This window comes from Salvelinus fontinalis, chromosome 7 (assembly GCF_029448725.1).
Source record: "Salvelinus fontinalis isolate EN_2023a chromosome 7, ASM2944872v1, whole genome shotgun sequence".
Taxonomy (NCBI): Eukaryota; Metazoa; Chordata; class Actinopteri; order Salmoniformes; family Salmonidae; genus Salvelinus; species Salvelinus fontinalis.
The window spans coordinates 66439208-66466707 of NC_074671.1; the positions used below are offsets into that span (position 1 = coordinate 66439208).

Consider the following 27500-nt stretch of genomic DNA (forward strand, 5'->3'; position numbering starts at 1 on the left):
GGAAGAGGAGGAGGAAGAGGAGGAGGAAGAGGAGGAGGAAGAGGAGGAGGAGGAGGAGGAGGAGGAGGAGGAGGAGGAGGAGGAGGAGGAGGAGGAGGAGGAGGAGGAGGAGAGAGTAAGCATATAACCGGACATCAAGACAAGGACTTTTGCTACAGTCAAACCAGACGAAGGCAGCAGTCCAGATTGCCAAACTCATGGTCTAAACCCTGCTGGTCCTAGAGATCAGACCACGGTTCCCCACCAGAACAGAACATGGTCAGTACAATGGAGGCATGTTATGATGGGGAGGCACGTCTAGTGTGGTCTAATGTGGTGTGGTCTGGTGTGGTCTGGTCTGGCGTGGTCTGGTGTGGTCTGGTGTGGTCTGGCGTGGTCTGGTGTGGTCTGGCGTGGTCTGGCGTGGTGGAACAAGGACACATTCTTCCCTAATAGAACTCTAGTGAACAGGAGGGCAAGATAACATTACAGAGAGAGAGAGAGAGAGAGAGAGAGAGAGAGAGAGACAATTTCCTAGAACAAAGGTTTCACTGTAATAGTGAAGGTGTAAACTTGTCAGTAGAAAACCTAAACAGTATATTTGACCTCTCAGCTTCCCTATCAAATCAAAAAATGTCAAGCAGACAACCAAAGAAAATTAACAACAATGACAAATGATTTGATGAAGAATGCAAAAACCTAAGAAAGAAATTGAGAAACCTATCCAACCAAAAACATAGCGACCCAGAAAACCTGAGCCTACGCTCACTAAAACAATACAGAAATACACTACGGAAAAAGAAGGAAAGGCATGTCAGAAATCAGCTTAATGTAATTGAAGAATCCATAGAATCTAACCACTTCTGGGAAAATTGGAAAACTCTAAACAAACAACAACACGAAGAGTTATCTATCCAAAACGGAGATATATGAATAAACCACTTCACCAATCTTTTTGGCTCAATAACAAAGAACAAACAGCAAAAGCATGTACACTACCGTTCAAAAGTTTGGGGTCACTTAGAAATGTCCTTGTTTTTGAAAGAAAAGCATATTTTTTGTCCATTAAAATAAAATAAAATTGATCAGAAATACAGTGTAGACATTGTTCATGTTGTAAATGACTATTGTAGCTGGAAACGGCAGATTTGTTATGGAATATCTACATAGGCGTACAGAGGCCCGTTATCAGCAACCATCACTCCTGTGTTCCAATGGCACGTTGTGTTAGCTAATCCAAGTTTATCATTTTAAACGTCTAATTGATCATTAGAAAACCCTTTTGCAATTATGTTAGCACAGCTGAAAACTGTTGTTCTGATTAAAGAAGCAATAAATCTGGCCTTCTTTAGACTAGTTGAGTATCTGGAGCATCAGCATTTGTGGGTTCAATTACAGGCTCAAAATGGCCAGAAACAAATAACTTTCTTCTGAAACTCCTCAGTCTATTCTTGTTCTGACAAATGAAGGCTATTCCATGCGAGAAATTGCCAAGAAACTGAAGATCTCGTACAAAGCTGTGTACTATTTCCTTCACAGAACAGCACAAACTGGCGCTAACCAGAATAGAGGGAGTGGGAGGCCCCGGTGCACAACTGAGCAAGCGGACAAGTACATTAGAGTGTCTAGTTTGAGAAACAGACGCCTCACAAGTCCTCAACTGGCAGCTTCATTAAATAGTACCCGCAAAACACCAGTCTCAATGTCAACAGTGAAGAGGCGACTCAAGGATGCTGGCCTTCTAGGCATATTCTCGGTGAACAACGTAAAACACCAAATAATGCATGCACAGCAGAATCTTTGTATTTATTTAACTAGGCTATTCAGTTAAGAACAAATTCTTATTTACAATGACGGCCTCCACTGGCCAAACCCGGACGATGCTGGACCAATTATGCTGCGCCCTATGGGACTCCCAATCACAGCCAGTTGTGATACAGTACAGTCTGGATTTGAACCAGGGTGTCTGTAGTGACACATCAAGCACTGAGATACAGTGCCTTAGACCGCTGCGCCACCCGGGAGCCCAATTAGGCAGATACCTTCTAATGATCAAAATCCAGAAAAGAGCTGTTAAATTCTACAACCACCTAAAAGGAAGCGATTCCCAAACCTTCCATAACAAAGCCATCACCTACTGAGAGCTGAACCTGGAGAAGAGTCCCCTAAGCAAGCTGGTCCTGGGGTTCTTTTCACAAACACAAACACACCCTACAGAGCCCCAGGACAGCAACACAATTTGACCCAACCAAATCATGAGAAAACAAAAAAATAATTACTTGACACATTGGAAGAATATACAAAAAAACTGAGGAAACTAGAGTCACAGTGGCAGAATACCTGACCACTGTGACTGACCCAAACTTAAGGAAAGCTTTGACTATGTACAGACTCAGTGAGCATAGCCTTGCTATTGAGAAAGGCCGCCGAAGGCGGACTTGGCTCTCAAGAGAAGACAGGCTATGTGCACACTGCCCACAAAATGGGGTGGAAACTGAGCTGCACTTCCTAACCTCCTGCCAAATGTATGACCATCAGAGACACATATTTCCCTCAGATTACACAGCTGCACAAAGAATTCGAAAACAAATCTAATTTTGATACACTCCCATATCTATTAGGTGAAATACCAGTATTCCATCACAGCAGGAAGATTTGTGACCTGTTGCCACGAGAAACGGGCAACCAGTGAAGAACAAACACCATTGTAAATACAACCCATATTTATGTTTATTTATTTTCCCTTTTGTACTTAAATTATTTGCACAAAATTACAACACTGTATATAGACGTAATATGACATTTGAAATGTCTTTATTCTTTTGGAACTTTTGTGAGTGTAATATTTACTGTACATTTTTTATTGTTTATTTCACTTTTGTTTATTATCTATTTCACTTGCTTTGGCAATGTAAACATATGTTTCCCATGTCAGTAAAGCCCTTAAATTGAATGAGAGAGAATAATATGATGAATCTGAAGGAGGAGCATAAGCTGCACATATGAGAGAGAGAGAGAGAGAGAGAGCGAGAGAGCGAGAGAGATAGAGAGAGAGAGATAGAGAGAGAGAGAGAGAGAGCGAGAGAGAGAGAGAGAGATAGAGAGAGAGAGAGAGTGAGAGAGCGAGAGAGAGAGAGAGAGAGAGAGAGAGAGAGAGAGAGAGAGAGAGAGAGAGAGAGAGAGAGAGAGAGAGAGAGAGAGAGAGAGAGAGTACTGCACACACTACAATTACTTAGGTTTAAAAATAAGCTCAACTGGACACCTTAATGAGGCAGTGAATGAACTGAGAGAGAAAGCATGCAGGGCATTCTACGCAATTAAAAAGCAAATTCAAATTGAAATACCTATTAAAATTTGGCTAAAACTAATTGAATATGTCATTGAACCAATTGCACTTTATGGCAGCGAGGTGTGGGGTCCACTTGCAAAACAAGATTTCATCAAATGGGACAAACATCCCATTGAAACCCTGCATGCAGAGTTCTGTAAGATTCTCCTACATGTCCAGAGGAAAACTACAAACAATGCATGCAGGGCAGAATTAAGCAAATATCCACTAATAATAAAAACTCAAAAAAGCGCAATTAAGTTTTGGAAACATCTAAAATACAGTGACCCCCTCTCATATCACTACCAAGCCCTGCAATACCAAGAGCTGAGCAAAGAAAAGAGTCTCCTCATCCAGCTGGTCCTGGGGCTGAGTTCACAAACCTGTTCTACTAACACACTGAAGCCTCAGGACCAGAACATCCAATCAATCAGAATAAACCAAATTACAACACAGTCAAAACAAAACTACATTGCTTATTGGGAAACACAAGCACAAGCACAGAGCAAAATGCAGTGCTATCTGGCCCTAAATCGACAGTACACCATGGCTAACTATTTGACTATGGTTACTGATCAAAACCTTAGAAAAACCTTGACAAAGTACAGGCTCAGTGAGCACAGCCTTGCCATTGAGAAGGGTAGACACAGGAAAACCTGGCTCCCTGTAGAGGAAAGGCTGTGCAACCACTGCACAGCAGCAGAACCTGAGACGGAGCTGCATTTCCTGACAAAATGTCAAAAATATAAAACAATTAGAGAGTGTCATTTCCCCAAATTTGAAACTCTTATTCAAGGTTTCAAAGACCTCTCTGATGAGGATAGGCTACCTGCCCTGTTGGGGGAGGACGCAGAGAGCTGTGGGTTGGCAGCGCACTACATTGCTGCCTGCCATAAGTTAAGGGACAGTGTCTGACAGACCAATCAACCTGCACATGTACTCTACTGTATGTTTATTGTTATTGTTGAATGTAAGGTTATTTTGACACTTAGTTATTGTTGTTACTGTTGTCCCGTTGACCATTTTGATTCTCATTTTTATATTGTAAATAAGCTTTGGCAATATGTACATTGTTACGTCATGCCAATAAAGCAAATTGAATTGAATTGAATTGAATTGAGAGAGAGAGAGAGAGAGAGAGAGAGAGAGAGAGAGAGAGAGAGAGAGAGAGAGAGAGAGAGAGAGAGAGAGAGAGAGAGAGAAAGAATGAGAGAGAGAGAGAGACATTTTGGAGAATTTTGTAGAATAGCCCTTCGTGCCAAATAGAATCAAATGCTTTTTTAAAGTCAATAAAGCAAGCAAAGATTTTGTCCTGTTTTTTTTGGTGGACGTGTTTATTAATTAGTGTGTGCAAGGTGTATATATGGTCAGTAGTGCGATGGTTAGGGAGAAAGCCAATTTGACATTTAGTTATTACATTTTTTTCTTGAAGAAAGGTTTGAATTCTTGAATTCAAAATGCTACAGAAAACCTTTCCCAAGTTACTGTTTACACAAATTCCCCTGTAATTATTGGGGTCTGATTTGTCTCCACTTTTGTGGATAGGGGAGATGAGCCCCTGGTTCCAGACATCAGGGAAGCAGCCAGAAGTTAAAACCATGTTGAACAATTTAAGCACAGCATTTTGCAACTCAGGTGTGCTGTTTTTCAGCATTTCATTTCTGATGTTGTCTAGACCACAAGCCTTCTTTGATTTAATAGATTTGAGCTTTTCATTTAGTTATTGTTGGGTTATTGGGTAATCTAATGGATTTTGGTTGTTTTTAATGACTGATTCAAGGATGTTCAATTTTTCTTTAATTTCTAATTGGTTCTGTTTTAAGTCTTTTTGTGGGATGTTTTTGTATAGATTATCAAAATAAGTTTTCCAAATTCCTACATCTTGTATGGCTAAATCTTGTGGCTTTGTTGTGCTTAAATTGTTCCACATGTCCCAGAACTGATTTTGGTCAATTGCGTTTTCAATTTCATCAAGTGTCTTGTTGGTATAATTCAGTTTCTTGCATTTCAGTGTATGTTTATACTGTTTCAGAGTTTCAAAGTATTCATATTGTATCTCTGGGTTGTTTTGCTGCTTATGTTTTTTGTTTGACATTTGTCTTAGGTGTTTTCTAATTGTTTTACATTCATTATCAAACCATTTGTCAGAAACATTTTGTTTTTTGTTTCTGATGTTGCATTTCTTTGGTTTTCTCAAATTTCCTTTCGATGCTGCTTTTTGGAATATGCAGTTGATGTTTAGAGTAGCCGAATTGACACCATCTTTATTGTTTTGGTATTGTGAGTTATTAAAAAACTGTATAGAGTTCATCATTTCATTTGAGTTCAATGTTTCAATGAATCTCTCTGCACTGTTTGGAGCCCATCTGTACGATTGGTTTATGTTGAAGAGTTTATTGGGCAGTTTTTTTGAATGAATATTGCCGGTTAATTTCTTCAAAAACACGTTGATCTGACAATGGTGTCTGTGGTCTGACAGTGAATGCACTAATGGAGGAGGGGTCAATGTCCGTGATGGCATAATCGACTACACTTGTCCCAAGAGCTGAGCAGTAAGTAAACTGACCTAAAGAGTCCCCTCTGATTCTACCATTAAGCATGTCCAGGCCTAAGGCTCGACAGAGATGCACTAACTCCTTCCCATTTTTGTTCAGTATTTGGTCAGGACTGTTTCTATTATTTATAATAGGGCTACTGTACAAGGAGGGGTGACCAAATATGTGGTGGTTACCTCCCGCATCAGTGTAGTCAGGCTCAGAACCTGTTCTTGCATTGAAATCTCCACAAAGAAGCACTTTACCTTCTGCCTGAAATGTAATGATTTCTGTATGGAGATTGTCAAAAAACTGATCATCATAATATGATGAATCTGAAGGAGGAGCATAAGCTGCACATATGAGAGAGAGAGAGAGAGAGAGAGAGAGAGAGAGAGAGAGAGAGAGAGAGAGAGAGAGAGAGAGAGAGAGAGAGAGAGAGAGAGAGAGAGAGAGAGCGAGAGAGCGAGAGAGCGAGAGAGCGAGAGAGCGAGAGAGCGAGAGAGAGAGAGAGAGAGAGAGAGAGAGAGAGAGAGAGAGAGAGAGTGAAAAGACCCTAAACAGAGAATATGAATTGGCTGAATATCTCTACTCTGTCAGAGATACGAAGCAGAGACAGATCCTTACCAAGTACAGGCTGAGTGACCACCGATTGGCAATAGAAACCGGCAGACATAAAAAGATATGGCTACCTAAAGAGGAGCGTGTATGTGGTCACTGCACGACAGGGGAGGTAGAAACAGAGATGCACTTTCTCCTTTACTGTGATAAATATTCCTCACCAAGAGATTCATTATTCACAGAAATGTCTACATTTATTCCAAATTTTAACTTATTAAACCCAGAAGAAAAACTAAAAATACTCATGGGCGAAGGAGCAATGGCTCCTCTTGCAGCCAAATATGTATTTGCCTGCCATAGCCTGAGAGACACTGAATAATAACATCTGCATAGTAAGCAGTAACTTACTTATTATTACTATTATTGTTATTATTGTTATTGTTGTTACTATTATTACTGTTGTTTATCATTCCAAGTAGTAATGGTATGGGTGGTAATGGTAATGATAGCAGTTTAGTGATGGTGGTGGTGGTAGTGGTGGTAATGATGATAGTAGTTGTAGTACCGATGTAGTAGTACCGATGTAAGATAAGATGACCGTTATTTAGTTATAAGTTAGTTATAGTTTCATTTTTTTATTACATTACATTCGATTATTGACTGTTACCATTTTATTGTTACTATTTTTATATTTAATTTTGTATTATTATTTACTGCCATTCTATATTATTATTTGTCAATGTTTATAATTTTATTACAATGTATATTGTATACATTGTTGCTTTGGCAATATTGACACAATGTTTTTCATGCCAATAAAGCAGCTTGAATTTGAAAATTTTAATTTGAGACAGAGTGAGAGAGAGAGACAGAGAGAGAGACAGAGAGACAGAGAGACAGACAGAGAGACACAGAGAGAGGAAGATGGATCCTGTGGTTGAGGAATGTATTGTGGTGGAATATGATAAAGTCAACCTTCAACAGTATATGGACCTACTGTAAGGCCACTAAGGGCTCTAAGGCCAACACAACACAGTACAACCACAACACCCATACATTTGATGACAAAGGATGTGCTTCTTACCAAAATGTCTCCCTTTAGGAGAAGGCCAGGTTCAATGGTGATGCAGATACTGGTGTGACTGTCACCTTGGACGTTACTGTGGAATTAATTCAGATGAAAACCATTATAAACACTTTAAAACAGTTTTGGGTGTTTTTCTTATAGTGGTTCAGGTATGACTGAAGTAAGAAGAGCTTGTCCCAAATCAGTTATCAAAAGTCAGATTGTAAATGAATGAGGGTGTGTGTGTGGGGGGGGGGGGGGGGGGGGGGGTCATTTCCGTGTGGTGTTGTTTTGGTCGTGAGGACCCTGGATGGAGAAGGTGGGAGTTACGGTATCCCTCCCTGTACACATAGAACCCTAGAGCTGTGTCACTGACAATCTATCTGCCTGCCTGCCTGCCCCGCCAGCACACACTGACACACATACAGACTCTCTCTCTCTCACCCTCTCTCTCTCTCTCTCTCTCTCTCTCTCTATCCCCCCTCTCTCTCTGTTCCTCTCTCTCTGTTCCTCTCTCTCTATCCCCCCTCTCTCTGTGTTCCTCTCTCTCTATTTCTCCCTCCCTCTCTCTCTATTTCTCCCTCCCTCTCTCTCTCTCTCTCTCTCTCTTCACCACACACACACACAAACAGATGGGGATTATTAAGGGCTAATTCCTTAACAAGGGGTGACAGGCTTGGAAGTACTGTGGACTGAGAGGGAAAGAAAGAAAGAGGGATGGAGTGACAGAATCTGAGGGTAGAGAAAACAAGCCCCCTGAAAGACAAATCAACCCACAATGCAACAGATAAAAACTAAAGAAACATACTATATCCCTGACGTGTAGACTGGCTGCATCGCCTGGTAAATCTTCAGGAAAGGACGACAGCCTGCGAGGGGAAAAAGAAGAAAAGAAGAACAAGTATTCCAAAATGAAACAATTATTTATACTCATTGAATGAAAGTCTATCCCATTGAAGAAAAAATTTAGATTAAAAAAAAGAATAATTAATAATTTCTAACAATGAAATAAAGGCTATCCTATTGCAGACTCACCTCCTTTGGACTCGAAGTTGGGGATGCCGTGCATGATGACGTGGTGCAGGAACAGAGGCTTGTTGTTAATCTTGATGTGGCCAGAGAGCAGACCACTGAAGTAACGCACATACCTACACACATCCACACAACACAGTCACAGCGTGAAACAGAGGGACAACCCTTCAATGTCATGCACCATGAGTCTGGCAAGCAAGACTAGCAAACACGCCACATCTATTATCAAAGAGGCTTTGCACACTATGGAGATGTCACAGTGAATTGGAGTGTACGAGCGCCAGGCTGCTCTGCCTGTCAGGCAGGGGTATGTAGTGTTGTGTTGGTGAGCTCTGCCTGCCAGGCAGGGGTATGTAGTGTTGTGTTGGTGAGCTCTGCCTGCCAGGCAGGGGTATGTAGTGTGTTGGTGAGCTCTGCCTGCCAGGCAGGGGTATGTAGTGTGTTGGTGAGCTCTGCCTGCCAGGCAGGGGTATGTAGTGTGTTGGTGAGCTCTGCCTGCCAGGCAGGGGTATGTAGTGTGTTGGTGAGCTCTGCCTGCCAGGCGGGGTATGTAGTGTTGTGTTGGTGAGCTCTGCCTGCCAGGCAGGGGTATGTTGTGTTGTGTTGGTGAGCTCTGCCTGCCAGGCAGGGGTATGTTGTGTTGTGTTGGTGAGCTCTGCCTGCCAGGCAGGGGTATGTAGTGTTGTGTTGGTGAGCTCTGCCTGCCAGGCAGGGGTATGTAGTGTGTTGGTGAGCTCTGCCTGCCAGGCAGGGGTATGTAGTGTTGTGTTGGTGAGCTCTGCCTGCCAGGCAGGGGTATGTAGTGTTGTGTTGGTGAGCTCTGCCTGTCAGGCAGGGGTATGTAGTGTTGTGTTGGTGAGCTATGCCTGCCAGGCAGGGGTATGTAGTGTGTTGGTGAGCTCTGCCTGCCAGGCAGTGGTAAGTAGTGTTGTGTTGGTGAGCTCTGCCTGCCAGGCAGGGGTATGTAGTGTTGTGTTGGTGAGCTCTGCCTGCCAGGCAGGGGTATGTAGTGTGTTGGTGAGCTCTGCCTGCCAGGCAGGGGTATGTAGTGTTGTGTTGGTGAGCTCTGCCTGCCAGGCAGGGGTATGTAGTGTTGTGTTGGTGAGCTCTGCCTGCCAGGCAGGGGTATGTAGTGTGTTGGTGAGCTCTGCCTGCCAGGCGGGGTATGTAGTGTTGTGTTGGTGAGCTCTGCCTGCCAGGCAGGGGTATGTAGTGTTGTGTTGGTGAGCTCTGCCTGCCAGGCAGGGGTATGTAGTGTTGTGTTGGTGAGCTCTGCCTGCCAGGCAGGGGTATGTAGTGTGTTGGTGAGCTCTGCCTGCCAGGCAGGGGTATGTAGTGTTGTGTTGGTGAGCTTTGCCTGCCAGGCAGGGGTATGTAGTGTTGTGTTGGTGAGCTCTGCCTGCCAGGCAGCCTGTTAATGATACTAATGATGATCATGCAGAGTGTGACCTCTGTTCCAGAGGTCGGCCCATCTCCCCACCACCCCTGTGCTCCCCCCGCACTCCGCTGGCAGCTGCCAGATGGTTCGGTCTCCCAAGTGAAATCAGGTCGGAGCAGGAAGCATTCACAGACCAGCTGGGTTGTGTAAGGAGCTCCCTGTGTAACAGCGGGGTCACGCCGGAAAACACGGCCACACAGATTCTGACATATTACACTTACTACTGTACAGAGATATATATAATGTTGGGCTGCCACAGAGATCAAGTCTGGACAACCATCCGCCATTTTGGCTCAGAACATTCCACTTAAGGATCTAACCTAGATTCTAATCTAGAGTGGAATTTCCTCACAAGAATGTTGATGATGATTTGATAGTGATACCTCTCAGAACAGAAGTGAGTGTTTCTCTATGTAGTGCGTTTCTACGGCAGCGGTGTAGCAGTGCTGAGATCCCCCCCCCCCCCCCCCCCAATGTTAATGTCACACATGCCAGACCATAATAAGTTCAGACTAAGGGGAAATGGCTGAGGGATAATTATATCTGAGTAAGGAAACAGCAGCTGGTCAGATGCCAGGCCTAGTGCTGCTACTGCTGTTGTTGCCTGCTGGATACACCTGGGGTTCCCTTATCTGCCACAAACTATGGATCCCGGGTCAGTTTGTATTTACTCAGTAATGACCTATGGCTAGGACTGGGTTAGTGAGATATGACCCTAAATCAGTTCTAAGCGCCACTAAGGGTTCCCTTACAAAGCCACCTATTCAGCATGCCAGATCACTGAGGAGGGGATGAAGGAACGATGGATAGTTGTATCAGAATGAACTCTGGAAACCATGTGACCTTTCAGCTCTCAGTGGAATCCTGGAGAATACAAAAAGCTGCTAGGCTTTCCAAAAAACATTATTCCTCAATTATGTCAATTAGGCTTCTTTGGGAGGATTAAGGGAACAAAAAGACAGAGGTATTTCCTGTTTGGGACGCACTGGGAGAGAGGGACTGAGGAGAGGAGAGGAGGATAGCCTTTGAAACAGTGAGAGTTACACCAGGTCATCCATTGACTGAATTCCACTCTGAGAAGTCACGCCCATCCCTTTACCCTTGTTGAATTCTTCAATGAACAGAATGAAGGATACACATTCTAAGAATGGAATCCAGCCGGTTGCTCTCACCAAGGGATCAAACTCATCCAGCCTATAGGAAGTTGTAGGGTGCAAAAACAGGAAGTGAGGTAGTAAGTGGTAACTGACCTTCTCTGGGACGGTTGACCCACAGGAAGTGCTTTGTCTTCGTAGAAGCGCCTCATGGCGAACCTGTCCAGTGCCTGGTCAGCACTGAAGACCACAAGAGAGACAAAGGTCATGATCACTGAACACATACAATATACCATACAATAAGTTTGCCCTGAAATGACCCTGAAAAGTGTCCTTACGTTGTCTTCTCCTTTAAAAAACGTCCTTAATCGACGGTTTTGCTTAAGAAGTGTCCTTAATCTACATATTTTCATATTTTGCCATCCCCACAATGCTACAGTATCCCAGTATTATTATCTGATCAATGTACAGATGTAGGATCTTAATTTGATCATCCTGTTGCAGGAAAACTTTCCTGAAATGCAGGAAATGTTTAACTTATTTGAGGTTAAAAAGTAGTCGGAAGTACAAAAATGGCCATGAATTATAATCCACATAATAATTCACATTTCCTGTTGCTGCAGGATTATTTTCCTACCGTAGCAAACTGTCTCGAATTAAGATCCTACATCTGTAACATGTAACGTTTGTTCATGAGTGTACTGTTTACTCTTCTAGAATGCCACTGACTCTCAAGCATTAAGGAAGATAGAACAAAGTATCAAAGAGTATCAAAGAAACAAGTGTGATTTGACCTTTGTTATTCCTTAGTGAAAGTGTAAGATCCCATAAACCCATCCCCCACCCTGAAACATCTGGAGTCTTTACAAGGTATGACATATGTAAATGTTCCTCTTTATTGACCAAAAATACACCAGAGCCTGAACAGAATGTTTTGGCATAACAACCACATCAGTGTTTCATTTGAGGCCCAATCCCAAATCCCTTTGGCCTATCTATCTGTTACAGATCTTCGTGCTTGCCCTGACATCACCCCATGTTTTTGTCTATGACTTGACATCTCAAGGGGTGAAGCCATAGAAATCAGGGTTGGGGTGAATTCCAATGGAAGTCGTCAATTCAGGAAGTGATTTGAATTTAAAATCCCCAAATGGAAAAAACTTTTGACATATATAGCTTCTCCTTTTTAGCTTATTGAGAAGTCAATTAAAATAGATGCCCTTTTTTTTACTGAATTAAAATGTCAGTTTACTTCCTGAATTGACTGCTTTCAATTCAAATTGACCACCACACTGATAGAAATCTCAAATGAAATGTATAGAATGGACAAATGTCTGTTTGTATTCATCTGGAAATATCTGGGAACTTTAAGGATGTATGGAACTTCAAGCATGGCGTTGATATTGAATGAATACATTGTCCCATGTTGACTATTAACAAACAGGGTACATGAGGTCAGTTTGTCTGCAGTCAGAAGTCTCTGGTACCTGGCTGATATGTTGACTATTAACAAACAGGGTACATGAGGTCAGTTTGTCTGCAGTCAGAAGTCTCTGGTACCTGGCTGATATGTTGACTATTAACAAACAGGGTACCTGAGGTCAGTTTCACTGCAGTCAGAAGTCTCTGGTACCTGGCTGATATGTTGACTAATAACAAACAGGGTACATGAGGTCAGTTTGTCTGCAGTCAGAAGTCTCTGGTACCTGGCTGATATGTTGACTAATAACAAACAGGGTACATGAGGTCAGTTTGTCTGCAGTCAGAAGTCTCTGGTACCTGGCTGATATGTTGACTATTAACAAACAGGGTACATGAGGTCAGTTTGTCTGCAGTCAGAAGTCTCTGGTACCTGGCTGATATGTTGACTAACAACAAACAGGGTACATGAGGTCAGTTTGTCTGCAGTCAGAAGTCTCTGGTACCTGGCTGATATGTTGACTATTAACAAACAGGGTACCTGAGGTCAGTTTCACTGCAGTCAGAAGTCTCTGGTACCTGGCTGATATGTTGACTAATAACAAACAGGGTATATGAGGTCAGTTTGTCTGCAGTCAGAAGTCTCTGGTACCTGGCTGATATGTTGACTAACAACAAACAGGGTACATGAGGTCAGTTTGTCTGCAGTCAGAAGTCTCTGGTACCTGGCTGATATGTTGACTAATAACAAACAGGGTACATGAGGTCAGTTTGTCTGCAGTCAGAAGTCTCTGGTACCTGGCTGATATGTTGACTATTATTAACAAACAGGGTATATGAGGTCAGTTTGTCTGCAGTCAGAAGTCTCTGGTACCTGGCTGATATGTTGACTAACAACAAACAGGGTACATGAGGTCAGTTTGTCTGCAGTCAGAAGTCTCTGGTACCTGGCTGATATGTTGACTAACAACAAACAGGGTACATGAGGTCAGTTTGTCTGCAGTCAGAAGTCTCTGGTACCTGGCTGATATGTTGACTATTAACAAACAGGGTACCTGAGGTCAGTTTCACTGCAGTCAGAAGTCTCTGGTACCTGGCTGATATGTTGACTAATAACAAACAGGGTATATGAGGTCAGTTTGTCTGCAGTCAGAAGTCTCTGGTACCTGGCTGATATGTTGACTAACAACAAACAGGGTACATGAGGTCAGTTTGTCTGCAGTCAGAAGTCTCTGGTACCTGGCTGATATGTTGACTAACAACAAACAGGGTACATGAGGTCAGTTTGTCTGCAGTCAGAAGTCTCTGGTACCTGGCTGATATGTTGACTAATAACAAACAGGGTACATGAGGTCAGTTTGTCTGCAGTCAGAAGTCTCTGGTACCTGGCTGATATGTTGACTATTAACAAACAGGGTATATGAGGTCAGTTTGTCTGCAGTCAGAAGTCTCTGGTACCTGGCTGATATGTTGACTAACAACAAACAGGGTACATGAGGTCAGTTTGTCTGCAGTCAGAAGTCTCTGGTACCTGGCTGATATGTTGACTATTAACAAACAGGGTATATGAGGTCAGTTTGTCTGCAGTCAGAAGTCTCTGGTACCTGGCTGATATGTTGCTGTAATGCATGTAGGCAGCCACCACCACTCCTGTCCTCCCACGGTTCCCCTGCAGAAAGAGAGAGAGAGGGGGGAGAGAGAGGGAGAGAATGGGGGAGAGGGAGAGAGCGAGAGGGGGAGAGCGAGAGGGGGAGAGAGAGGGGGAGAGGGAGATGGAGAGAGAGAGTGGGGGAGAGAGAGAGTGGGGGATAGGGCAGGGAGAGAGAGGGGAGAGAGGGAGATATACTTTTTGAGAAAGAATACAAGTCTATTTTTAGTTACACACTTGAAGGTCGAACAATGTTTGTACCTGCAGTGTAGACATGTAGATGCTGTACAGTGAGTTAGATTTGAGTGACCAGGCTATTTTCAGGCCAAACTGCCACAGATTGAATTTGATCAAACTGCCTGGTTCCATTGATCACAATGACATTGTTTGTGGTCAAATCCAACTGCAGATAGAAATGCAACACTACTGGAGAAACCTTTGACCCTGAACTCTGAAACATCCCGTGGAACATTTCTGACTGGGGAGATAACAAATAGCATTTCATCAAATTAGGCGTTTCTGAATGGAAGCAGTTTTTCCATCTTGACCAAAAGCTTCAATTTCAGGATGAGGGGGAAAATAAGCATTGGTAACCATGGGGATGCTCTGTTTGCTACCACTTGTTGTACATATTGAATAAAATGTTCCCCCACAGACTTATCAAGTTACTACTCACTATTCAGCTACATTGACTCAAAGTCTTTAACACTGACTGATAGAGACTTAGATGAAGTTTTTAAAGTTGTTTTTTGGGGAGTTACTGTAGTTGACATTGGATCATTCATGACAAGTTGTATGATGAATCATTGGGCCTGAGAGGTTGGGGGAGGGGAGGATGTGCTGCCAAAACACAGGCAGCAGCAGTCTCTATTAGAATCAAATGACTCATGTTCACTGGATTTCTTTGTGAAATACGGCTTCAGTCTAACAGTCTGCAGTTAAGGACCAATTAAGTGTTTTACCAGCAATACTAGAATGTGGAGGACTTGTCTTCCAACTACAAGACAGCTTGATTATCCCACTTTGTCCAATGAGGTACAGGGAAACAGTTTGGTGCCTTTCCTTTTTCGACCAATGAGCTAGGGTGACAAGTTGGTGTTTTACCTCCTTACCAATGACGATTGAGGACATACAGAGTATTGTATTCATAGGGGACTTTCTCCCTGGGGCCTGGCTGTCTCCTTTCACACTCTTCAAACAGAGAGCACCCTCTACTGTCCTTAACACAGTGGACCACGGCATACTGTAACACTCCCGGGAAGAAACCCTTCCATCCTCCCTTCCCTGGAGTGATCAGTGATCTGCAAGACTACGGGACCCTGTTCCAATACTTTGACAATGTATCCTTCCTTCCTCCCTTCCCTGGAGTGATCAGTGATCTGTAAGACTACGGGACCCCGTTCCAATACTTTGACAATGTATCCTTCCTTCCTCCCTTCCCTGGAGTGATCAGTGATCTGTAAGACTACGGGACCCTGTTCCAATACTTTGACAATGTATCCTTCCTTCCTCCCTTCCCTGGAGTGATGTGTCTGACCACCTACCTTGTTGTGAAGCACCACTACATTGTGTTGGTCAGCGTTGAGCCAGGTGTCCATGGCCTTGCACATGCTGCAGATCTTATCCAGGGCCGGAGCATAATGGTCTGGCCAGCCAAACTCCAGCACCTACAGGGGGCCACACAGACCACTATCACATATCAAAACTTCCACCACTACCATTGCATTTAGGAGAGTTGTGTGTGTGTGTGTGTGTGTGTGTGTGTGTGTGTGTGTGTGTGTGTGTGTGTGTGTGTGTGTGTGTGTGTGTGTGTGTGTGTGTGTGTGTGTGTGTGTGTGTGTGTGTGTGTGTGTGTGTGTGTGTGTGTGTGTGTGTCCGTGCGTGCGTGCGTGGGTGTGCATTTGTGTGTGTATACCTTGTGGTTAAGCTTGGTGATGTCATTCCTCCGCTCGCTTAGGTTGAGGAGCTGAAATCACAAAATCCACATCAATAAGAATGACCAGGAAACAGTTGTCCATCAGCAACAGGACATGACAGGGTGCATGAAAAGCCAGCACACCAACAGACAGGCCCGGTAGTGAGGTAGAGCCGTGGCAGGACAGGGGGGCTCACCAGATAGTGTTCCCCGTGTTTGGAGGCCAGCATGGAGGCCACCTCCTTAATGTTGGAGGTGTAGCTGCGCTCCTCCGCTCCGCTGGGGAAGGAGACAGAGATGATCCTCTCGGTGATGTACACCAGGTCCACCTCATAGTTCTCATCCATGGCCTGCAGCAGACTGACACTCCTGAGGGGAGGAGAGGAGAGAGGAGAGAGGAGAGGATAGATAGTTAGAGAGGTGATGTACACCAGATCCACCTCATAGTTCTCAGAGGAGAGGAGAGGAGAGGAGAGGAGAGGAGAGGAGAGGAGAGGAGAGGAGAGGAGAGGGGAGGAAAGAAGAGGATATATAGTTAGAGAGGCTATGTACACCAGATCCACCTCACAGTTCTCAGAGGAGAGGAGAGGAGAAGGGAGGAGAGAAGAGGATAGATAGTTAGAGAGGCGATGTACACCAGATCCACCTCATAGTTCTCAGAGGAAAGGAGAGGAGAGGAGAGGAGAGGAGAGGAGAGGAGAGGAGAGGAGAGGGGAGGAAAGAAGAGGATATATAGTTAGAGAGGCGATGTACACCAGATCCACCTCATAGTTCTCAGAGGAGAGGAGAGGAGAAGGGAGGAGAGAAGAGGATAGATAGTTAGAGAGGCGATGTACACCAGATCCACCTCATAGTTCTCAGAGGAAAGGAGAGGAGAGGAGAGGAGAGGAGAGGAGAGGAGAGGAGAGGAGAGGAGAGGAGAGGAGAGGAGAGGGGAGGAAAGAAGAGGATAGATAGTTAGAGAGGCGATGTACACCAGATCCACCTCATAGTTCTCAGAGGAAAGGAGAGGAGAGGAGAGGAGAGGAGAGGAGAGGAGAGGAGAGGGGAGGAAAGAAGAGGATATATAGTTAGAGAGGCGATGTACACCAGATCCACCTCACAGTTCTCAGAGGAGAGGAGAGGAGAAGGGAGGAGAGAAGAGGATAGATAGTTAGAGAGGCGATGTACACCAGATCCACCTCATAGTTCTCAGAGGAAAGGAGAGGAGAGGAGAGGAGAAGAGAGGAGAGGAGAGGAGAGGAGAGGAGAGGAGAGGAGAGGAGAGGAGATAGTTAGAGAGGTGATGTACACCAGATCCACCTCATAGTTCTCAGAGGAGAGGGGAGAGGAGAGGAGAAGAGAAGAGAGGAGAGGAGAGGAGAGGAGAGGAGAGGAGAGGAGAGGAGAGGAGAGGAGAGGGGAGGAGAGGAGAAGGGAGGAGAGGGAAGAGGTGAGATAGTTAGAGAGATTATGTACACCAGGTCCACCTCATAGTCCTCCTCCATGGCCTGCAGCAGACTGACACTCCTGGGGAGGAAGATGCTTAGAGCTCTGACAAAACGTTTCAGAGTACTGAGTGCTGATCTAGGATCAGCTTCTCCCTGTCCATATAATCTTGCTCCTTATGATCTAAAAGGTCAAATTGATCCTAGATCAGCACTGCTACTCTGTATGAATATGGCCCCTGATATCTTACAGGGTTTGTACATGAGCACTAGTCTGTAAAGCTCTTCCTTGGTGGCTCTTGTGTGTGGTATCTATTATCTATCATATCTTTGATGTGTGAGTCTTCAGTACTGACAAACCCATGTGATTTATGTATATGGTAATTGGAAGTGGTGTCATATGATATCACACATGTTTTCATAAACATCTTCAATCCTAGCTCTTCAGTTTAGAACAAAGTGTTCTGGAATGATCCAAGCTGGTATTGCGCAATCATTGTGATCAGTTCCCCAAATCCCAACTCCCAGATGGCTGTTAGATGGGAAACAGGCATGGTTGTCACAGTGATCTGACAACAGGATAGAATACATCCTGATGGGTTTTTGATAGGCCTGTGTCCATGGATTTCAGTGTGTGTTGAGCTCTATGGGTATCAATGAACCGAAACGTGAGGTTAGAGAAACAGGTGTAAACGTGGCCGTACACTGCAGTAGATGAGGAATAGTGACAGCCTGGATAGTGAGGGAAAGACAGTGGTCTCTCTTACCGTGATGACCTTCGTCTAGTCTGCTCACTCTTACAGGACCTTGGGGTTCCCTACAGAGAACACAGAGAAGATAGAATACATCACACAGTCTCCTTGATCAACTTGGCATTAATCGTGTTTGATGTAAGGGTGCGAGTGAGTGTAATACACAACTGCATTGTAAATTCCACATTACAGCACGCTGCATCTGGTCTTCAACTATATCAAATCCAAACACAACTGGATAGAGTTTAGCCATGATGAGATGCGTCCATTGCTTTGAAATAACATAATATCCCTGGGGCCTTACTTGTACCCAGTGTCCCCCATCCTCAGTCTAACTACAGAGAGAAAAGCAGCGGAGAATATCCAGGATTCATTTCAACAACGAGGGTGATTAGCAGTAGACAATAGATCACAGTGTTCAGACACAAAGTGCTGTGTTCTAAAATAGATGCTGTCGGACAGCTGGTGCTTTAAACACATAGTATTACCATGGTATTAGCCTGTCTATGACCCTGGTGACGGGGTGGTGATGGGTTGGTTGGTTAGTGGCATGTGGCAACAGTCTTAATAAACAGCTTTCTTTGCTCATCTCCTCATCTCCTCGTCTCCTTTCCTTCATGGTAACGTAATCCAGCAACATTAGGAAACATCTAATTACTGACAATTGGTTGTTTCCTGTTACAGTAATCTAACTGACATCACATATTTGGCATGTCCTGCAACCAACCAGCCAACCAGCACACTCATGGCAAAGCTATAGGCTGAAACGTTCAGTTTGATACGCTAGCAAGGTACTGTATGTTTGAAATGTGAAAATACCCAAACATTTAAACTTAGCCTGTACAGTACATAGCTGTCTGTCTGTCTGTGTTTGACCCTTCTGTAAGAGTTACATTGACATCTACATCCTGCTGTCTGTCCATGGTCACGAAGACAGGGAGATGAGGACAGGGAGACCAATACTGGGTCATCACTAGGGCTATCTTTAGTAATTCCACATCCTTTTTACCACAAGGCAAGCACTGCCTTCCCCGTCTGGCTGGAGAACATAGACAGCACCATGTGAAGGAGGATAGAGAGGACCTGAACAGAACAGAAGGTTATGTACACAGTACAGAGCTCTGTGTTGCCATTGATCCATTCATTTGTCTGTGATGAAACTAATCCTAGTCAGGCAAAAGGAAAGGCCATTATTCAGAGTGATGTGACTAGAAACAGATGCTGCCTGCTGAAACCATGGACACTGTTGCTCCAAAACTGCAACAATATGTCTGTTCACAGGGGACAAGAGTGGCAATTACGTAAGAACAAGGTCTCTTGCATCACACACATGGCATGGACACACACACACACACACACACACACACACACACACACACACACACGCCTGTATACACACGCAGAACTAAACGTCTACACACAACACAACCACCAAGCCTCTCATACAATCTGTCCAACTGTCCACACACACACACACACACACACACACACACACACACACACACACACACACACACACACACACAGACACACACAGACACACACACACACACACACACACACTCACACTCACACTCACACTCACACTTTTTTTTCATTAGCTTTACTCAGAAAGATATCCCTAAGTGACTGTTACTGTGTGTGTGTGTGTGTGTGTGTGTGTGTGTGTGTGTGTGTGTGTGTGTGTGTGTGTGTGTGTGTGTGTGTGTGTGTGTGTGTGTGTGTGTGTGTGTGTGTGTGTGTGTGTGTGTGTGTGTGTGCGTGCGTGCGTGCGTGTGTGCGTGCGTGTGTGCGTGTGTGCCCTGCGTTCCCACCTCAGTAATACTCATCAGTTATCAAAACCAGCTGTAAAGATACACTACCCAGCAGGACCAACAAACTACCAAGAAGAGAAACACAGAGACAGGAGGAACACATTCAATGAAAGACCACAACACAGAGAGACAGGAGGAACACATTCAATGAAAGACTACAACACATAGACAGGAGGAACACATTCAATAAAAGACTACAACACAGAGACAGGAGGAAGACATTCAATGAAAGACTACAACACAGAGAGACAGGAGGAACACATTCAATGAAAGACCACAACACAGAGAGACAGGAGGAAGACATTCAATAAAAGACTACAACACAGAGACAGGAGGAACACATTAAATGAAAGACCACAACACAGAGAGACAGGAGGAAGACATTCAATAAAAGACTACAACACAGAGAGACAGGAGGAACACATTCAATGAAAGACTACAACACAGAGAGACAGGAGGAACACATTCAATGAAAGACCAAAACCACCAAAGAAGCTTAGATAGTAGACGTTTGACTGTGTTGACTGAAGGAAAAAACCTGAAGGTCTTGCTGTTTATGATTACATTGGTATGTACCCACTGGGATTATTATTATTTCTTTAGCAATGTTGTTTTCACGTCATTTCAACCCCAAAAAACTTGGAAAACAACGTTTAACCTAAAACCAATGACATGGTGACATTTTTTTGTGATTTCCCATTGAATTTACAATAGTTGACAACTCAACCAAATATAAATCAAAACTAGACATTGAGCTGATGTCTGTGCCCAGTGGGTAATGCAACAACATATGGACAAACTCATTGTTAAAGGGGAATTTCACCCAAAATGTACAACTTCATGTGCCATTCCTCAAGGCACCCTAGATACCCTAAATACACCAAAATACAAAGTAGGGTGTTTGACAGCAGGGAAACATACACTTAAAAGCCAGATTTGCCCGTTATCCCATCAGGTACACTTCCAGAGTGGGCGTGGCCTACCTTAAATAGGTACTCAGCACTCCGCCTCCAGGAATTGCGGAAGGAGGTGAGGCGCCTGCGGAGGGCGCCACCTGAGGTCATGGCTGGACTGGTCTGGTCTGGTCCAGACTGGACCAGGGTCCCTCTCGCTCTACCCCTTCTGTGTTCGCCCTATCCCCCTGGGGAAGGCTGAATGACCAAACGCCTTGGTTGTCAATCACAGAGAAACACCTGGAGTCTAATATCCATGTTGGTTTCCTTCCAAGAGACGAGGAAGATCTTCTTGTATAAGTCCATTTTTTTTTGTTGTTGTTTATTCCTTTGTCATGATGGGACTCTCTCCTCAAAAGGTCTCAGCCCCCCAAAACAGGTTCCAGCTCAGTCTTTAACTCTCTCACTCTCTATTCTTCTCCTCCGCGCCTCTCATTTGTCTTTCCCCTTTTGTGCTTCTTCTTTCTCTCCTCCCGCCCACTTCTGGTTTCTCCCTTCCCTCTTTCTTATTATCCCTCATTACTTCTTCTCTCTCTCTCTCTCCCTCTCCCTCCCTTCTCTCTCTCTCTCTCTGTGGTTTGTGTGTGTGTGCGTGTGGTCCCCCTCTAAATACTACTACGTCTCCAAGTTAATTAAATGTATTTATTGTAAAGCGACACCACCACATTGTGCTAGTGTGAATGCCCTGGAACAGTGGGACTACGAGAGGTCGTTTGTCGGCTAACACTCTTTCCGAAACCCATCCGTTGACCCTTAGCTACCAATTACACATTTCCAGAGTAATTCCAGAGAGAGCTGGTGTTTCCCTCTATCGTATATAGTTGTAACCCTGACTGCTCCCTATAACACTGTTGCTATTATATACCAGAGCTGAGAGCAGAAATACTTTCTTCCCGTGCTGACAGGTCAGAGAGAGAGGAAGAGCTGAGTGCAGAAATACTTTCTTCCCGTGCTGACTGAGGTCAGAGAGAGAGGAAGAGCTGAGAGCAGAAATACTTTCTTCCCGTGCTGACAGAGGTCAGAGAGAGAGGAAGAGCTGAGAGCAGAAATACTTTCTTCCCGTGCTGACTGAGGTCAGAGAGAGAGAGGAAGAGCTGAGAGCAGAAATACTTTCTTCCCGTGCTGACTGAGGCCAGAGAGAGAGGAAGAGCTGAGTGCAGAAATACTTTCTTCCTGTGCTGACAGGTCAGAGAGAGAGGAAGAGCTGAGAGCAGAAATACTTTCTTCCCGTGCTGACTGAGGTCAGAGAGAGAGAGGAAGAGCTGAGAGCAGAAATACTTTCTTCCCGTGCTGACTGAGGTCAGAGAGAGAGAGGAAGAGCTGAGTGCAGAAATACTTTCTTCCTGTGCTGACAGGTCAGAGAGAGAGGAAGAGCTGAGAGCAGAAATACTTTCTTCCCGTGCTGACTGAGGTCAGAGAGAGAGACGAAGAGCTGAGAGCAGAAATACTTTCTTCCTGTGCTGACAGGTCAGAGAGAGAGAGGAAGAGCTGAGAGCAGAAATACTTTCTTCCTGTGCTGACTGAGGTCAGAGAGAGAGAGGAAGAGCTGAGAGCAGAAATACTTTCTTCCTGTGCTGACTGAGGTCAGAGAGAGAGAGGAAGAGCTGAGAGCAGAAATACTTTCTTCCCGTGCTGACTGAGGTCAGAGAGAGAGGAAGAGCTGAGGAATACAGGAGACCACTGAAACCAGATTAGAGAGAGAAAATAAAGTGTGCTTCCTAGTGTCACAACCAGTGAGGAGGAGGAGGAACCACTGTTAAGGTTAATGTGTGTTAGGTAAATGTGTGTTAGGTTAATGTCTGTTAGGTTAATGTGTGTTAGGTAAATGTGTGTTAGGTTAATGTCTGTTAGGTTAATGTGTGTTAGGTAAATGTGTGTTAGGTAAATGTCTGTTAGGTTAATGTGTGTTAGGTAAATGTCTGTTAGGTTAATGTGTGTTAGGTAAATGTCTGTTAGGTTAATGTGTGTTAGGTAAATGTGTGTTAGGTTAATGTCTGTTAGGTTAATGTCTGTTAGGTAAATGTGTGTTAGGTTAATGTCTGTTAGGTTAATGTCTGTTAGGTTAATGTGTGTTAGGTAAATGTGTGTTAGGTAAATGTGTGTTAAGTTAATGTCTGTTAGGTAAATGTCTGTTAGGTTAATGTGTGTTAGGTTAATGTGTGTTAGGTAAATGTGTGTTAGGAAAATGTGTGTTAGGTTAATGTCTGTTAGGTTAATGTCTGTTAGGTTAATGTCTGTTAGGTTAATGTGTGTTAGGTAAATGTGTGTTAGGTTAATGTATGTTAGGTTAATGTCTGTTAGGTTAATGTCTGTTAGGTAAATGTGTGTTAGATTAATGTCTGTTAGGTAAATGTGTGTTAGGTTAATACACATCTGAAGAGTTCCTATGACCAACTCAGAGACGTAGGCTGGTGATAAAAAGGTTGCCCTCTCCTTTTCATTTCCCTTTCATTTCTCCTCTACTCTACTCTCTTCAACTCCTCTCATCTTCTCCTCTCCTCCCCTCAGCTCTCCTCTCCTTTCTCCTCTACTCTCTTCTCTTCAACTCCTCTCCTCTCATCTTCTCCTCTCCTCCCCTCAGCTCTCCTCTCCTTTCTCCTCTAATCTCTTCTCTTCAACACCTATCATCTTCTCCTCTCCTCCCCTCAGCTCTCCTCTCCTTTCTCCTCTACTCTCTTCTCTTCAACTCCTCTCATCTTCTCCTCTCCTCCCCTCAGCTCTCCTCTCCTTTCTCCTCTACTCTCTTCTCTTCAACTCCTCTCATCTTCTCCTTTCCTCCCCTCAGCTCTCCTCTCATTCTCTCCTCTACTCTCTTCTCTCCCACTCCTTTCCCGACCTCCACTCCTCCTCCTCCTTCTCTGACATTTTGGGATGTAGCTGGGAGCATTTCAGGGACACCATGTCACACGCTCTCCTGTTTTTAGTCCACTGTCACCAGCTTTCTGTCTCGTTGTCTAACCCTAACCCTTATAAACCAGAACATCCAATCTACTGTCTGCCCCCCCCCCCCCTCTCTCTCTCTCACACACTCTCTCTCTCTCACCCTCTCTCCCCCCCTCTATTTTCCTCTCTTTCTCTCTCTCCATCTCTCACTCCCTCTTCTCTTTTTTTATCTCTCTCCCTCCTCCTCTCTCTGTCTCTTTGCCCGTTGGATTTGTGATTCTAGAACACCTCAAGCTGTGTAGCTTCCCTCCACCTACCGTACATGGGTATAAAGTATGTACTGTGTGTACAGTAGGGGAGAGTGGGGTAAGTTGAGCCAAAGCGGTACGTTTTACCACCCTTGTTTCTAGGAAACAATAAACAACATGTATCATTTGACCAAATATCTAGGAAGAGGTCATCATTTCATGGAGTCTGAAGGAAGAAGCCATATGGAAAAAGTGGTAAGCAAGTTAAGTCCAAACAAAATTATTTTCACCAAGTCAAATGAATGTATTGTGTTAGAGGTTTAATGATGTTTGTATTTAAACCAAAGTAGATATTTTGAAGATTTACATCAGTTGGGGTCTCTATAAGCTTCAATATGAGGTCCTAATCCTAGCATGATAGTGCATCCTCATAGCTGTGTGGGCTAATATAGTCCAAATGTTTGCCTAGCGATAAGTTGAGCTAATGGTTGAGCCAATGGCAAGTCAAGCAAATTGAAGTGTTTTCTTCCCAGGCATAATGCAAAGACATTATCGCTGGGATGAGGTACTGTAACAACAGGGCCTGGCCTATGTTAATATTGTTTAAGAAAAAGTAGAACGTTTTTGTTCAGTGTTAAGCCTGTGTTAAAATATACTTGAGATTATTAAAAGACAAAGTGATTGTGATTGTGTTTGGAAAATAAAGATAGACATGGTTTTAAAATGGTTGTGGTAATATTTAACTTACCGTTCCACAGCTCAACTTACCCCATACGCGGGATAAGTTGTGCCAAGAGACCACTTTTTTCAGACAACCTATGTTTTCAAAACGGTAACGTTTACATGAATTCTTATTATTCCCAGGGATACACAACATCCTGAAATATATGTAGATATCTTTGTTAGAAAGAATACTATATATCTCTTGACGGAGTGATGCTGTAATGACCTGGGTGTCGGGGGGGTGCGAAGTCAAACGCAGGAGACAGCAGAGCTTCAATAAGTTGAGTCCTTTTAATCCCCAACAGTCCAACACAAATGTCCAACACGGACGAACTGGGTGAACATACAATACGGCCCAACGACACGAGCAACAATCCCAGTCCACAAATATAATCTCCACTCCCGAAATCCAAAAGGTATACAAAGTAACAATCCCGCACAAAGACGCCTACAGGCTGGCTGACAAATAAAGCCATACTAATTACCCACTTAACTGAACACAGGTGTAACACATAAACACATAAGGAGGGGGAGGAAAAAGAGTCAGTGGCAGCTAGTAGGCTGGTGACGACGACCGCCGAGCGCCACCCGAACGGGAAGGAGAGCCTGCCTCGGTTGAAGTCGTGACAGATGCTGAAAATTCAAAAATGGCTCAACTTACCCCATTCTCCCCTAAACAAATGTATGTGTACAGTTTGTGTGTAAAGACGCTACCAGTGCACATAAGGTAACTGCATCCTAAATAACAAAGGGGCCATCCATCCACAGATCAGTCAGTCAGTCAGTCAGTCAGTCAGTCAGTCAGTCAGTCAGTCTGTATTCACCGACTCATGTCTACTGGGTACATACAGTAGAGTACAGTATGGCTCAACAACTGAACGTCCACTGAAACAGAGTAAGCCACTGAGGTGGGAGATACTGCAGTGCCTTCCATGTTCTCTGCTTCCAGGGGGTGTGTTCCAATAGTGCTCTTACGTCAACCTCTGTGAAAATAGTCTGACAACATGACAACTGGGCACAAGCTTTATGGAGTTGATCCCACATCTGAACAGTCAAGGGGTCAAGCATAACTACTTTGGGGTCACCTCCATACAATTAGGACACCTCTGACACTACATCACACTGCCCAGACAAGCCAGAGCTTCTGTAACATACCTCCTGATGTATAGGCTAATAACTGTTGTAAATACCAATCATCACCATCACAGAAGTATGAAAAGAGAGAGACTTACCGGAGTTTCTACATGCTTCAACGGCAGCTGAGGAGTGGCTGGCTGAAGGGAGAGAGATGGAGATCAGGTGAGTATATACCATTCTGTGTTTCTCCTTTATCTCTCCATGCAGGTTCATCTGATTTAATCACTTTGTTAAGAGAAACCCGGTCCAGACCTGGTTGTGCTTACTCACCCGGGAATTAAGCGAAGCAACTGACCTCTGTCACATCCAATGGTAGAACAGAGACGGGGAAAAAGAACAAGAGAAAGAGAGGAAGGGAGAGAGATAGAAAGAAAGGAAGGGAGAGAGATAGAAAGAGAGGAAGGGAGAGAGATAGAAAGAGAGGAAGGGAGAGAGATAGAAAGAGAGGAAGGGAGAGAGATAGAAAGAGAGGAAGGGAGAGAGATAGAAAGAGAGGAAGGGAGAGAGATAGAAAGAGAGGAAGGGAGAGAGATAGAAAGAGAGGAAGGGAGAGAGATAGAAAGAGAGGAAGGGAGAGAGATAGAAAGAGAGGAAGGGAGAAAAGAAAAGCAGCTGTGAAGGTTCTTTTATAGAACTCTCTCCTCCCTGAACGCTGTTAATGATCCACCTGAGACACATTGCCATTCCATTAACCCTGAGAGGAGAACATGAGGGCCTTGGGCCTGCTCACACACACACACACACACACACACACACACACACACACACACACACACACACACACACACACACACACACACACACACACACACACACACACACTCGCTCACACACAGACACACACACACACACACACACAGACATGCACACATGCACGCATGCACACATGCACGCACGCACACACACACTCACTGCTAACACGTACATAATTTGTTGCTGTGTGTGTGGATCAGTTTAAGTGTGTGTGTGTGTGTGTGTGTGTGTGTGTGTGTGTGTGTGTGTGTGTGTGTGTGTGTGTGTGTGTGTGTGTGTGTGTGTGTGTGTGTGTGTGTGTGTGTGTGTGTGTGTGTGTGTGTGTGTGTGTGTGTGTGTGTGTGTGTGTGTGTGTGCGTGCATGTGAGTGTGTGCGTGCGTGTGTGTGTAGATGCATCAGTAAACAGTGTGTGTTAGTCAATATTTAAACAGGGAGATTGATAGCAGTTAACTCTCCATCAGTCTAACATGCTCCTCATAGGAGTGGGCATCAGGACATGATGATGAAAACATAAAAACACACTCCAAACCAATGAAATGAGCAGGTTTATTGAGTGTTTACATTTGTATCATGTCTTATGGTGTCCCACTCTCATAGCTACAGAACTATCGTTAGGGAAAGCATGCTACCATGCTAAAAAGGCATGGGAGGGAAAAAATGCAGAAGGCTCAAAATAAACATCTGTAGCACTGTTTTAAAAGCCATGGGAGTCAAAACAGACACAGTCCACAGGGAATCAGCACAAATGTGTGGATGTGGACTGTTTGGATTAGTAGAACATTCGGTCGTGACCAG

The 27500-nt window shown here is 44.2% G+C and overlaps 1 protein-coding gene across 2 annotated transcripts in view; it reads right to left on the reverse strand.

Moving 5' to 3' along the window:
- The window catches only part of LOC129860000 (tensin-1-like), a gene marked incomplete in the record, with an annotated part of 130876 nt that overhangs the window by 19791 nt on the left and 83585 nt on the right, over positions 1-27500 (reverse strand). For both annotated transcript variants that reach the window (XM_055930309.1, XM_055930310.1), the window contains 11 exon segments: positions 7487-7562; positions 8277-8337; positions 8504-8616; positions 11189-11272; positions 14056-14120; positions 15644-15766; positions 16015-16065; positions 16212-16383; positions 18209-18258; positions 26047-26088; positions 26222-26248. In XM_055930309.1, the coding sequence (XP_055786284.1) occupies positions 7487-7562; positions 8277-8337; positions 8504-8616; positions 11189-11272; positions 14056-14120; positions 15644-15766; positions 16015-16065; positions 16212-16383; positions 18209-18258; positions 26047-26088; positions 26222-26248 (864 nt within the window).